Source organism: Paroedura picta, chromosome 4 (assembly GCF_049243985.1).
Source record: "Paroedura picta isolate Pp20150507F chromosome 4, Ppicta_v3.0, whole genome shotgun sequence".
Taxonomy (NCBI): Eukaryota; Metazoa; Chordata; class Lepidosauria; order Squamata; family Gekkonidae; genus Paroedura; species Paroedura picta.
In genome coordinates, this window is record NC_135372.1 from 141,706,852 (window position 1) to 141,719,022 (window position 12,171).

Here is a 12,171-nt window from a genome sequence, read left to right on the forward strand (position 1 = left end):
CAGGCAATGTGGCAAAAGCCCAGAGAAACCACCCCCTGCCCCAAACCGCTTCTAGTGGTAGAGCCCAGCTGAACCACATGATTGTTCCGAAGACGTGCTTAGCTCAGGTAGCTCAATCCTATTTACTCAGAAGTCAGCCCCACCAAGTCCTCTGGGGTAGTTAGGCCTGCCTCGTTTCCGAAAGCTATAATAAAACCCGGAATTTCTAGGCCAAATTCAAAGGCAGGGGAAGGGTTGGGGTGGTTGGTATTGTTTTAAAAAAACGAAACGAATCCTCTGTGACCCACAGAAAGTGGCTTGGTGTGCAAGAGAACGTGGACATTTGGTCAGATTTAACGCCCCCTCCCCTGCTCGAGTTCAATGGGACGGACACCCAAAGTTGTGTAAGATTTCGACATTCGCCTCCCCAAAGGAGAGCGCCAAGCCGAGCTGAGCAGGGACGTGTCGATTTATCTTCCCACACCGGCAATCAAGAGGACTTTGTCCCGTTTGCGCTGTGGCCAAGCAGTTTGGAAGGAATGGGTTGGGGGGGGTGGCGGGGAAATACTGCCTCTATGGCCAAAGCGATTTGCTTGCGGGGAGAGAGAGAGAGAGGAGGGAGGGAGGGAGGGAGGGAGGGAGGGAGGGAGGGAGGGAGGAAGGAAGGACGGAAGGACGGAAGGAGAAGAATAGGACTCAGGGGGAAGGAAGGAAGGAAGGAAGGAAGGAAGGAAGGAAGGAAGGAAGGAAGGAAGGAAGGAAGGAAGGAAGGAAGGAAGGAAGGAAGGAAGGAAGGAAGGCCGGCCAAACCAACCCAGAAAGGACAGCGGGCTGTTCTCGCAAACAGAAGTAGGCCTCGGCTAAACTCCCCCACTCTGCTTTGATTCAATCCCTCCAGCCGGTCATAGTGCAAAGAGCAAACAACGCATCAGGCACTTCTGTGGCATGCGCTCCCTCCCATAACTGCTCGGCCTTCTTTTTTTCAAAGACCAATGGCACCAGGTTCAGCCCACCCGGAAGGTCCCACGGGAAAAATTGCTCCCCAGGAAGGTCTGGCCAGCTGCCTGCGAGCTCTTGAGCGCCTTCCACTCGTTCGGAGACTCACTCCTGGGGGATTGTGCAAAAAAGAACCCAGTCATTTCCCACCCCCCAATAGCCTCGATTACCAGAAACCGCCACCTCGCTGGGGGATAAGGTCTCCCTTCACCTGCTGCCTTTTCAGGTAGGTGACAGGCCCAGGCCGTTCACATTTCAAAACCTCAAGGGGTTGTGTTGAGAGGGAAGAACTGGGCTTGTAACAAAACATTTCAAAACAGCCTGCAAAAATTCCCTAGTGTTTGCTTTCCCCAAATTAAAATGTTCAGGGCATGGTCCTACATGAAACTGGGCTTTTCCGCATTCTTATTTTCCTTGCTTCCAAGTTCCTGTTCCTTTGCTTCGCTGGTGTTTCTGTTCCACATGTGTTTTACAACCTCTAGAAAACTATTCGTTTTCACACCGGTTTACGTCCCAGCAGATTTAAACTGAAAGTTTTCATGACAGACATAAGCTGCTGTAATTTTGAATCGACCACTAGAGGGCGAAAAGAATACATGGAAAGGGGGGGGGGGGAACTACCCAAAGAAACAGGAACTTAGAAGTGAAGAAAATGAGAATGCGAAACAGCCAAGGACTTATGGAATGCTCCTGTATACCACTTGTTTTTAGCCAAAAGACTTCCCTGCAAGGACTGTAGCCCGCTCCAGAAACCAAAGGACACCTGTACAATGATAGTCTCCATTTAAAGCCATAGTGCTCTACAGGACACAGTGGGGTGATGGAAATCTAGACCCCCCCCTTCAATACACACAGTACATTTTAAGTGCACAAGAGGTCAACACTGCTAGATACCGACTACCCACCCGAAGCTTTCCATTCCCACCCCGAAAAAGCAATGCCTTCTTTTCAGATGCACAAACAGTGGAAGAGCCGAGTTACAGAACAGCATTCGTGTTAAACATTTCACAGGCTTCCCAGACAAGAAGGATCAGTCTTTTAGGGGAAAAAAAAGAAAAACATCCTGATTTTGAAATTCCAAATTGTGCCGACATGGCAAAAAAGTCGCGTTTTGCCATCGAAAAGGAGTCCCAATTTCTGCCACCCTGAGCCAGTCCCGAGAGACAGATCTGTGCGAGTCTTGCTTTCCTACGAGGGTGACACTTAAAAAAGAGATTGCAGAAGTCGCAGCCAGAAGGGGACGAGCGTCCAGGGGTGTGTTCAGAGTAACTCGTAAAGCAAATCCCCTCCGGCTCCCTAGGGAACAGACCCCGTTTCTTTCCCGTGCATAGCTTATTCCTTGCAACAGACCGAGAGAATTCTAACACGCCGGAGAGTGTCCTCTCCATCCAAATGCCAAAAAGTCTCGACGTTTCCTATTAGCAGGGCCTTCTTTGGCAGGCCCCACGTGGGAGAAGCCGGGGGAGTCGACAAACGAGATGCAGGAGGATTCCAGGGACGCCGGACGGCTTCTCCTCGCTGCGACCATGTCCCAGATCAGATGTGGCACCTTTCCAAGATCTCTCCGTCCCTGAAAGTCCTTGTCGTAGCTAGCACCTGAAGAGGTGATCGGGAAGGAAAGGAGGGCAGAGGAAGAGGGCATTTCTTTTTCCTTTGGCCACCAGCTTTGTCCCCTCGCAGCTTGCCAGAAAAAAAAAAAGAAAAGAAGAAACACCCACAAAAAGAGAGGGGAAATTCACGCTCTCTCTCAGCAAAACCCCTGCTTTCCTATCCGCCCGGAGCCTGTTTCCATTCTGCACTTTGGATCCAGCAACTCACCTCTTCCCACGGGACAAAATAGCCAACTTGAGGGCGTCGAAGGCTGAGAGGCGCTAAAGTCAGAGCAGAGGTAAAAAGGGGTGCCGAGGAGACGACAGGGGAAAGAAGAGAACAGAAATAGCTTATTCCAAGAGGGAAGCTCCGTCTTCACGTGTGCAGGTCGAACAAGGTGCCAGAAACCCAAGAGAAGCTAGGGGGGGAGGGGGGGGGGCGATTAAAACAAAAAAACCCCAAAGAAATGCAAACCTGGAAGTTCCCAATTCCAGGCTCCGGAAGCCCCGGACAGCGCCCTAAGCAGGCTGCCGGGATTGGGCACCGTCCTCCTTCCTTGCATCCAAGTAGTGGCACCACCACAGTCTAGTCCGTATCAGACGCTCCTTTTCTTTCTTTTTTTTTTTTTCCTGAGCCAAGGCACAGAGGTGAGCCCCCCACCTTGGGTGGGGGGAGTTGCCGGGGAAGGGGAGGAGGGCAGGCCGGGTGGATGGATGGACGGGGAGGTCAGGCTCGAAGGCACCAAGTGCAAAAAAGAAGGAGAAACACTCCACCGGGGCCAAGCACGACAGGCGAGCGGCAGGCGTCTGGAGCGAGGGGGCCGCTCAGTCGACAAAACGCTGGCAAGCCTTTTTCCAGCGGCAGGCGTTGCACCACATGCTCCGGTTCTCCATCCCGTATACCTTGCGACACTTCTTGGCTTCGCCGCGCGGCTTCCTGCGCAAAAGGGAGGTGGAGAGAGGCAGGTTAGAGCAGGTGTTGTCAACCTTTTTACCAAAGAAGCAAACGGTGAATATTGCCCTAGAGCAGGGGTAGTCAAACTGCGGGCCCTCCAGATGTCCATGGACTACAATTCCCAGGAGCCCCTGCCAGCATTTGCAAATGACGGCAGGGGGCTCATGGGAATTGTAGTCCATGGACATCTGGCGGGTCGCGGTTTGACTACCCCTGCCCTAGAGAGATGAACACAGCCTCCCTCTGAGCCTCATTGACCACTGTGGCCAACCCTCACGATGGCTGTTAGCAAGAAAAATTAGTATTTTACCATCTGTACGGTTTACCAGCTTGGTGCCAGTGGTTAAGAGCAGGGGCCTCTAATCTGGAGAACCAGGTAGGAGTCCCTTCTCCTTCTCCACATGAACCCAGCTGGGTGACCTTGGGGTGGTCATTTCTTGCAGAGCTCTCTCAGCCCTGCCTGCCTCACAGGGTGTCTGTTGTGGGGAGAGGAAGGGAAGGCGATAGTAAGCCGCTTTGAGCGTCCTTCGGGTAGTGAAAAGTGGGGTATAAAAATCCAGCTCTTCTTTTAACTAAGGGTAGTTTAGAATACCTTCCTGGCTTCCTCTCTAGCCTAAGCCGACCTAAATGGGTCAAGGAGAGGCCCAAGGTCCCAGCAGAGTAACAAGAAATAGGGTTTATTTATCAGATCTTGAGTCCAGGGACACCTTTAGGACCAACAGAGTATTATTCAAGGCATATAAAATTTTCATGTGCACACACACTTCCTCAGATACAGTGAAATGGGAATTACTGGTCCATGCATGTAAGAAAGGGTGAGCAGTAAATTAACATACAGTATTATCAAGATGTTTGACCAATTCAAGGACCAAACAGAAGAAGAGTTGGTTTTTATACCCCACTTTTCACTGCCCGAAGGAGCTTCACAAAACAGCTTACAATCACCTTCCCTTCCTGTCCTCACAACAGACACCCTTTGAGGTAGGTGAGGTTGAGAGAGCTCAGACAGGGCTGCTCAGTCAGAACAGCACTATCAGGGCTGTGACTAGCCCAAGGTCACCCATCTGCATGCATGTGCAGGAGCAGGGAATCAAAGCTGGCTCGCCAGATTAGAACCTGCCGCTCTTAACCACTACATCAGAGGATAACGAAGATTTGGTAACGGATCAAGATACGCCATGCTCATCTCTCTGGGGCAGCCAGAATCCTGAAAAACTAGCAAGATTTGTGGCAGGAGAGGAGTTTCTGCAAATCACTGTTTGCTTCTTCCAAAAAAAAAGAGCAAGAGCCCAGGAGCACCTGAAAGACTTGACAAAATTTGTGGCAGGGGAGGAGCTTCCGTGAGTCACCGCAGACTCCTTCAGATCTGGTAATCACAGGGATGGGTTAAACTGGATTAGGTAAAACACAAAGCAATGAACAGGAGCTGGCAGCAACAACAACACGTGCCAAACTGGCTCGCCAAATGTCTCTGGACTACAATTCCCATGAGCCCCTGCCAGCATGTGCTGGCAGGGGCTCATGGGAATTGTAGTCCAGAGAGCCACAGTTGGGCCATCCCTGCGGGCTTCTCTGCAGCTCCGCCTCCAAGAGTGAAGACCCTCCCTCCAGCCCTGACTCTTCGCCTGTGATTGGCTTCAGTTTTCCCTCCATTTCTCCCTTTGCCCAATCACAAGACAATGAGAACGGTAGGCCCACAGCCTAATCGAGCTAAGGCTTCATGCCTCGGCCTAGGCCCAAACAGCCTAAACAGACAAGTCCAGGTGAGGCCTGGACAGTCTGGCCAGTGTTTGGCGCCCCCCACCCCAAATAGCCCCCCCTTAATGCAGCCCCCTAGAAATACACCATGGCCCACGTTGAGAACCACTGGGTTATAGTAGCCAGATGGAGGGCCTGCTTTCCCCCCTTTTCAGCCCGCCTTCTGGCTTGTGCATGTTTTCTCCTTCCGTTGTGCCCTCACAACAGCCCTGCAGAGTAGGTTAAGGCTGAACCAGGTGAGCGGCTCAAGCTCACCTGGCAGAGTTGAGGGACGAAGAGGTGGGGGATGGCTTAATCCATTTCTCTCTCCCGTGAGGAACCAAATTATTAGGATTTATAATCCTAATAATTAAGCTTTATTTTCACCCTTCCCTATGCGGCCCAGGGTGGGTCACAGTGAGTCTCAAGCAATCAGAATATAATATGCACAGGTTAAAACAAGGTAATAATAATTTAGGTTTTAAAACGTAAATTTGTTCAGCCTGGAGAAGAGGAAATAGAGAGGGGACAGGATTGCTGTCTTGAAGTATTTGAAAGGTTGTCACTTGGAGGAGGGCAGGGAAAGGTTCCTGTTGGCAGCAGAGGAGAGGACCTGCAGGAATGGGCTTAAACTTCGTGAAGAATAATTATCGGCTGGGTATCAGGGGGAAAATGTTCACAGTCCAAGTAATTTGGCAATGGAATCAATTGCCTAAGGAGGTAGGGAGCTCCCCCTCACTGGCCGTCTCCAAGCAGCGGCTGGACAGATCCTTCTCCTGGATGCTTGAGGCTGATCCTGCACTGAGCAGGGGGTGGGACTAGATGGCCTGCATGGCCCCTTCCCACTCTGGGATTCTAGGAGTCTAGTTCAGTAGTGGAAGGGGCTGCCTCAGGAGGTGGGGAGCTCCCCCTCACTGGCCGTCTTCAGGCAGCGGCTGGACAGATCCTTCTCCTGGATGCTTGAGGCTGATCCTGCACTGAGCAGGGGGTGGGACTAGATGGCCTGCATGGCCCCTTCCCACTCTAGGATTCTAGGAGTCTAGTTCAGCAGTGGAAGGGGCTGCCTAAGGAGGTGGGGAGCTCCCCCTCACTGGCCGTCTTCAGGCAGCGGCTGGACAGATCCTTCTCCTGGATGCTTGAGGCTGATCCTGCACTGAGCAGGGGGTGGGACTAGATGGCCTGCATGGCCCCTTCCCACTCTAGGATTCTAGGAGTCTAGTTCAGCAGTGGAAGGGGCTGCCTAAGGAGGTGGGGAGCTCCCCCTCACTGGCCGTCTTCAGGCAGCGGCTGGACAGATCCTTCTCCTGGATGCTTGAGGCTGATCCTGCACTGAGCAGGGGGTGGGACTAGATGGCCTGCATGGCCCCTTCCCACTCTAGGATTCTAGGAGTCTAGTTCAGCAGGGGAATGGGCTGCCTAAGGAGGTGGGGAGCTCCCCCTCACTGGCCGTCTTCAGGCAGCGGCTGGACAGATCCTTCTCCTGGATGCTTGAGGCTAATCCTGCACTGAGCAGGGGGTGGGACTAGATGGCCTGCATGGCCCCTTCCCACTCTAGGATTCTAGGAGTCTAGTTCAGCAGGGGAATGGGCTGCCTAAGGAGGTGGGGAGCTCCCCCTCACTGGGGGTCTTCAAGCAGCGGCTGGACAGATCCTTCTCCTGGATGCTTGAGGCTGATCCTGCACTGAGCAGGGGGTGGGACTAGATGGCCTGCATGGCCCCTTCCCACTCTAGGATTCTAGGAGTCTAGTTCAGCAGGGGAATGGGCTGCCTAAGGAGGTGGGGAGCTCCCCCTCACTGGGGGTCTTCAAGCAGCGGCTGGACAGATCCTTCTCCTGGATGCTGGAGGCTGATCCTGCACTGAGCAGGGGGTGGGACTAGATGGCCCCTGCGAACTCTGAGTCTATGAAAACTTTAAAAGCCGCTTATTTGCAGTTAAAATCTATATCCTGAGGGTGTTCCATGTTGCAGCGCTTTTCCTTTCTGGATGTGCAGATTCCAGATCGAATTTTCAGGACATTAGGGAGGTTAGCAAGTGCCGATCTTATTCCCCAGCGGAATAAGCTCTGTGGCAGAACAGCTCTGTCTTGCAGGCCCTCCATAATCGTTCTCCTCTTTCCCATTTGATGGTAACAACAACCCTGTGAGGTTATGTTAGCCTGGGATTATGTGACTGGCCCAAGGCAACCCAGAGAGCTTCCATGACAGAGCAGGGATTCCCAGACCCTACCCCAAAGCTCTAACCCACCAGTGGCCAAACTGTGGCTCTCCAGATATCCATGGACTACAACTCCCATAAGCCCCTGTGAACATGGTACTGGGAGGAATTGTAGTCCATGGGCATCTGGAGAGCCACTAACCACTACCCCACGCTACTGTAAGGTGAAGGCATGGCTTCAAGCAACCGGTATTGAAATTTGAGCTCTTCGAAGGCACATCAGATTCGTGAAAACATGCACGTTCTGTTTTTCATCTGGAGAAACATGTAGGCCAGGGGTAGTCAAACGGCGGCCCTCCAGATGTCCATGGACTACAATTCCCAGAAGCCCCTGCCAGCGAACGGTAAGACTGGATGGGGTGGAAATACAGAGCCTGCCTCCCCCCTCCCCCAACAACTCACCTGGTGCCACTTGCAGGCTTTGGCATGGAAGGGGGCACAATGGGGTGTCCTTTGGCAATGGGCATGGGGGATGGCTGCAGGCGCCTCTCTCCGACATCCGCCGGCCGGATTGGAGTCAGGCAGCCCTGGGAGAGGGAGGCAAAATGAAAAGTCCATCAGAAGAATTTCAGCAGCACAGCCGAAGAAAACCAGAGGAACGGCAAGACCGAGCGGGGTCTCAATCCGGCAGCAGAGGCAAGACTCCTGCCAGGGCACCTGCTGGCAACCATCTGGACCAACGATCAAGGTATCCTTTTAAAACCAACAATCCAAGCCATGTTGGATGGTCTCCAGAGCAGGGGTCCCCAACTGGGTGCTCATGGGCACCATGGCGCCCAGTAGGAATCCTGGAGCCCACTGAGCGTTTTTGAAAGCGGATGGGGCAGTTTGGGGTTCCTGTCCAGCAAGACTTCTGATTGGCTGTGCAGATTACAATTAGGTCTCAGTGGGAGATTCTGCCCCTGGCATTGGTTTCTTTCTTCCTTTCTTCCTTTCTTCCTTTCATTCATCCATCCATCCATCCATCCATTCATTCATTCATTCATTTTCTCTCTCTCTCTCTCTCTCTCTCTCTCTCTCTCTCTCTCTCTCTCTCTCTCTCTCTTTCATTTTCTCCACCCCACATTTGGGTTTCCCCCTCGGCAGCCACTTCTGTGCTCACATTCCCACCCGTGTGCTGTAAATTCCAGCGGTGCCCACAGGCTTGAAAAGTGAGGGCCCCCTGCTCTAGAATTAGCTGTCAACTGATTGGGGGAGCGCGACCCAGACACTCACCGAAGGGCTTTTGAAAAGGACTGGCGGCAACGGAGGCGGGAACAGAGCGGGCTGCTGCCAAGATATGCTGATTTCCATTCCCGGGGATGGCGATTTCAGGTCGGCCAGGAGACCAGCAGGACCGGTAGCCTGTCGTTGCAAAGAAGATCGTGTTTTGTTCCACAACATGGAAGACGAGCGGGGAGGAATAGGGCTGGTCCTGGAGATTCTTGAGCTGGATCCTGCCTGCGTGAGGTGCCGGCAACCCCACAGGACTGGCAGGCTTTCTCAACCTTGTTTTCATGAAACCTTGTGGTTTCTTGACAGCCCTGGAAGGGTTGCCCAAACTCTTGGGAGTTACGTATTTTTTTAAATGTGTTAAAAAATTTAAGAGAGTCAGCATGGTTAAGAGTGGAGGATTCTAATCTGGGTTTGATTCCCCGCTCCTTCTCCATATCCAACCAGCAGGGTGATCTTGGGCTAGTCACAGTCCCGTTAGAGCTCTTCTCACAGAGCAGTTCTGTCAGGGCTCTCTCGGCCTCACCTCCCTCACTAGGTGTCTGTTGTGGGGAGAGGAAGGGAAAGGGATTGTAGGCTGCTTTGAGACTCCCCCGGGCAGTGAAAACCGGGTATAAAAACTCTTCTAAACATTTATCCGTCTCGATAGCGGTGGGATATAAATCAAATAAATAAATAAATGATATATAAGTGACCTGCCCCCTCCCAAACTGGCCAATGATGGGCCTGGAGGGGGTAGGGAGGGGAGGGGCATCAGGTGGGCGTGTCCACAGCTCTGCTTCCCAACCCTATTCTGCACGATTGCTCCACTCCTGGAGTTTCTCAAAGCCTGAAGAACATTTCGGGGGTTTCTCAGTGGTAAAAAAGTTGAGTAAGGCTCCCGTAGGGTTCTCAAGCCAAGAGGCCATCGGGGTTGGTTAGCCCTTGCCTGCTTCTACATAGCAACCCTGAACTTTCTTGGTGCGCTCCGATCCAAACACTGATCCCACTTAGATCCTGATGAAATCCAGCTGCCTTGGGCAATCCAAACTGCAGCTGACGTACGACAACTTGAGAGCTTTTCCAAGACGATAGGCAAACAGAGATGGCTAGCCACTGCCTGCCCCTGCGCATCAGCCCTGGACTGCCCTAACCACAACTGCCCCCTGCTTAGCTTTCAGGATCGGACGAGATCCAGCCGTCGCCACCGAGGTCCTGGGGTGACCCTGGCTCCCTCCCGCCAGGCCACCTCACAGCCGTCAGAGGCCACCCACCTGGTAGGCATGGTCTGTCTGGATATGGCACAGGCTGGTGGGTGCTGATTGGCTCAGGATGGTCATAGCTGCCGACGGGCTCGGGGGAGACACCAGGGAAACCTCCGGCTTCAGCGGAATTACCGGGGTCTGCGGCGCCTCTTCGAGCATGGGGAAAGCAGGGGGCACCGACGAGGTGGGGGAAACGGGCGTCAGGCTGGACAGGCCGTCCGTGAGGGAGTCCACGTTGACATCCAGCTCGGTGTAATAGAAGTCTTCCTCCCCGTCACTCTGGTCCACGTCAGCCTTCCGCCTGGAAAGGGAGGGAGAGGGCGTGGCTCAGTGGGGGAACTTCCGCTTGGCGGGCAGCAGGGCCCCAAGTGGAAAAGGACCAGGCAAGGGGTGATGGGAAATGTCTCAGCCAGAGAGCCCGAAGAGTCACTGCCAGTCTGGGGAGACAGCACTGACCTTGATGAACCAAGGATCTGATTCAGTATAAGGCAGCGTGTGTGCCTTTTGGGGAAGAGGGCTGTGGCTCAGGGGTAGGGCCCCTGCTCTGCGTGCAGAAGGTCCCAGGTTCAATCTTCAGCATCGCCAGTCAAAAGGACCAGGAAGTAGGTGAGGAGAAAGACCTCTGCCTGAAACCTTGGAGAGCTGCCCACCCACAATGACTCCAATTCCATGCCCAGATGATCCCCACCCCCACCCCAGACCCGAATCCCTGGCCAGTCTGGCCTGCAGGAAATTCACCTCCCATTCCCTAAGTGGAGATCGGCATTTCGCTGGGCACGCAAGGCTTTTAATCTGGAGAGCCGGGTTTGATTCCCCGCTCCTCCACATGCAACCAGCTGAGTGACCCTGGGGCTATACAGTCCTGTTAGAGCTGTTCTCCCAGAGCAGTTCTGTCAGAGATCTCTCAGCCCCACTTAACTCACAGGGTGTGTGTTGCAGGGAGAGGAAGGCAAGGCGATCGGAAGCCACTTTTAGACTCCTTCGGGTAGAGAAAAGCGAGGTATCAAAGCCACCTCTTCTTCTTGCTGGACCAAGGGTCTGATGCAGGAGAAGGCAGCACCTCACAGGGGGAGGGCCTGTGGCTCATTGGCAGAGCCTCCCAGCTTCAATCTCTGGCATCTCCAGTTAAAGGACCAGGCAATAGATGATGTGAAAAACCTCTGCCTGAGACCCCGGCAGCTGCCTTGGAAGACCTTCGCCTGAGACCCTGGGTATCCACTGCCAGTCTGAACAGAATACTGTCCTGGATGGATGGAGAGTCTGATTCAGTACCAGGCGGCGTAACGAGCAAGCACAGAGGAAGTGCCGGGGAAGGGGAAAAGACCCACACTAAGCAGTAAGGGACTATTGGGGGGCTTAACTAGCTGCTGATGGCCACCAGAGGGGGGACAAGGAATGAAGACACGAAAAATATTTCAGCAAAGAATTGTCAGTCCCGATTCTCAGTAGAAAGACCGGCATAAAAGTATTTTGCAACCAAGAAACGGAAGTGGGTGGGAGAGCACAACGCCCTAGCCCCTGAGGCATCAGGCGGGATATGCCCTTATGGAGAGTCAGGCCATCTAGCATCGCCCAGGCAGGGCTCTCTTCTGGTATGGGCAGGAGCTGGGGCTGGGTGGTAGAGCATCTTCTCGGCATGCAGGAAGTCCCAAGTTCAATCCCTGCCGTCTCCACTGTACAAAGGGCCAGGTCACGGTGAGACTTTGCAAAAATCTCTGCCACGCACCAGACGATACTGACTTTGACAGACCGAGGGTCAGATTCATTACAAGGCAGCATCGTGCATTCATGAAATCTGTCAACTGGAGACATGGGAACCAAACTGCCAATTCTGGGGACTAGGGGCCAAGGCCGCATTCAGGAATAGAATGGGTGGTAGATTGGAGGTAGTGGTAGAAGAACTCACTGACAGGGGCAGCTCTCATGCAGCAGGGATATGCAGCCTCGGAAGGAAGTGGAGGAGGGGATGGCCAGGGGTGGGCGACGGAAGGCGATTGGCTGGCTGCTGGACAGACAAGCAAGCTGGTTGGCGGAGGAAGCACTCAGGGGTGGGACAACCGCCCTGAGTGGATGTTATATGTTGAGTGGCACTTAAGCCATGAGACATGCTCCTCCTCCAAGGCCTTACCTGAAATATATTATGTGGAACAGATAAGCTTTTCTGTCCATATACGCAAAAACATATTCCAGAATAAAACTTTGTTGGTCTCAAAGGTGTCTCTGGACTCAAAAAAAACTTGTCCC

The 12,171-nt window shown here is 53.3% G+C and overlaps 1 protein-coding gene across 2 annotated transcripts in view; it reads right to left on the bottom strand.

The window, feature by feature from the left end:
- Positions 1-1,741: 1,741 nt before the first annotated feature.
- The window catches only part of SLC2A4RG (SLC2A4 regulator), a 30,787-nt gene continuing 20,357 nt past the window's right edge, over positions 1,742-12,171 (bottom strand). For both annotated transcript variants that reach the window (XM_077335941.1, XM_077335942.1), the window contains exons 6-9: positions 9,937-10,228; positions 8,687-8,815; positions 7,874-7,998; positions 1,742-3,501 (exon numbers count right to left, since the gene is read on the bottom strand). In XM_077335941.1, coding sequence (XP_077192056.1) covers positions 3,390-3,501; positions 7,874-7,998; positions 8,687-8,815; positions 9,937-10,228 — 658 coding nt within the window. In that variant the 3' untranslated portion in view covers positions 1,742-3,389. The remainder of the gene's footprint in view (positions 3,502-7,873; positions 7,999-8,686; positions 8,816-9,936; positions 10,229-12,171) is intronic.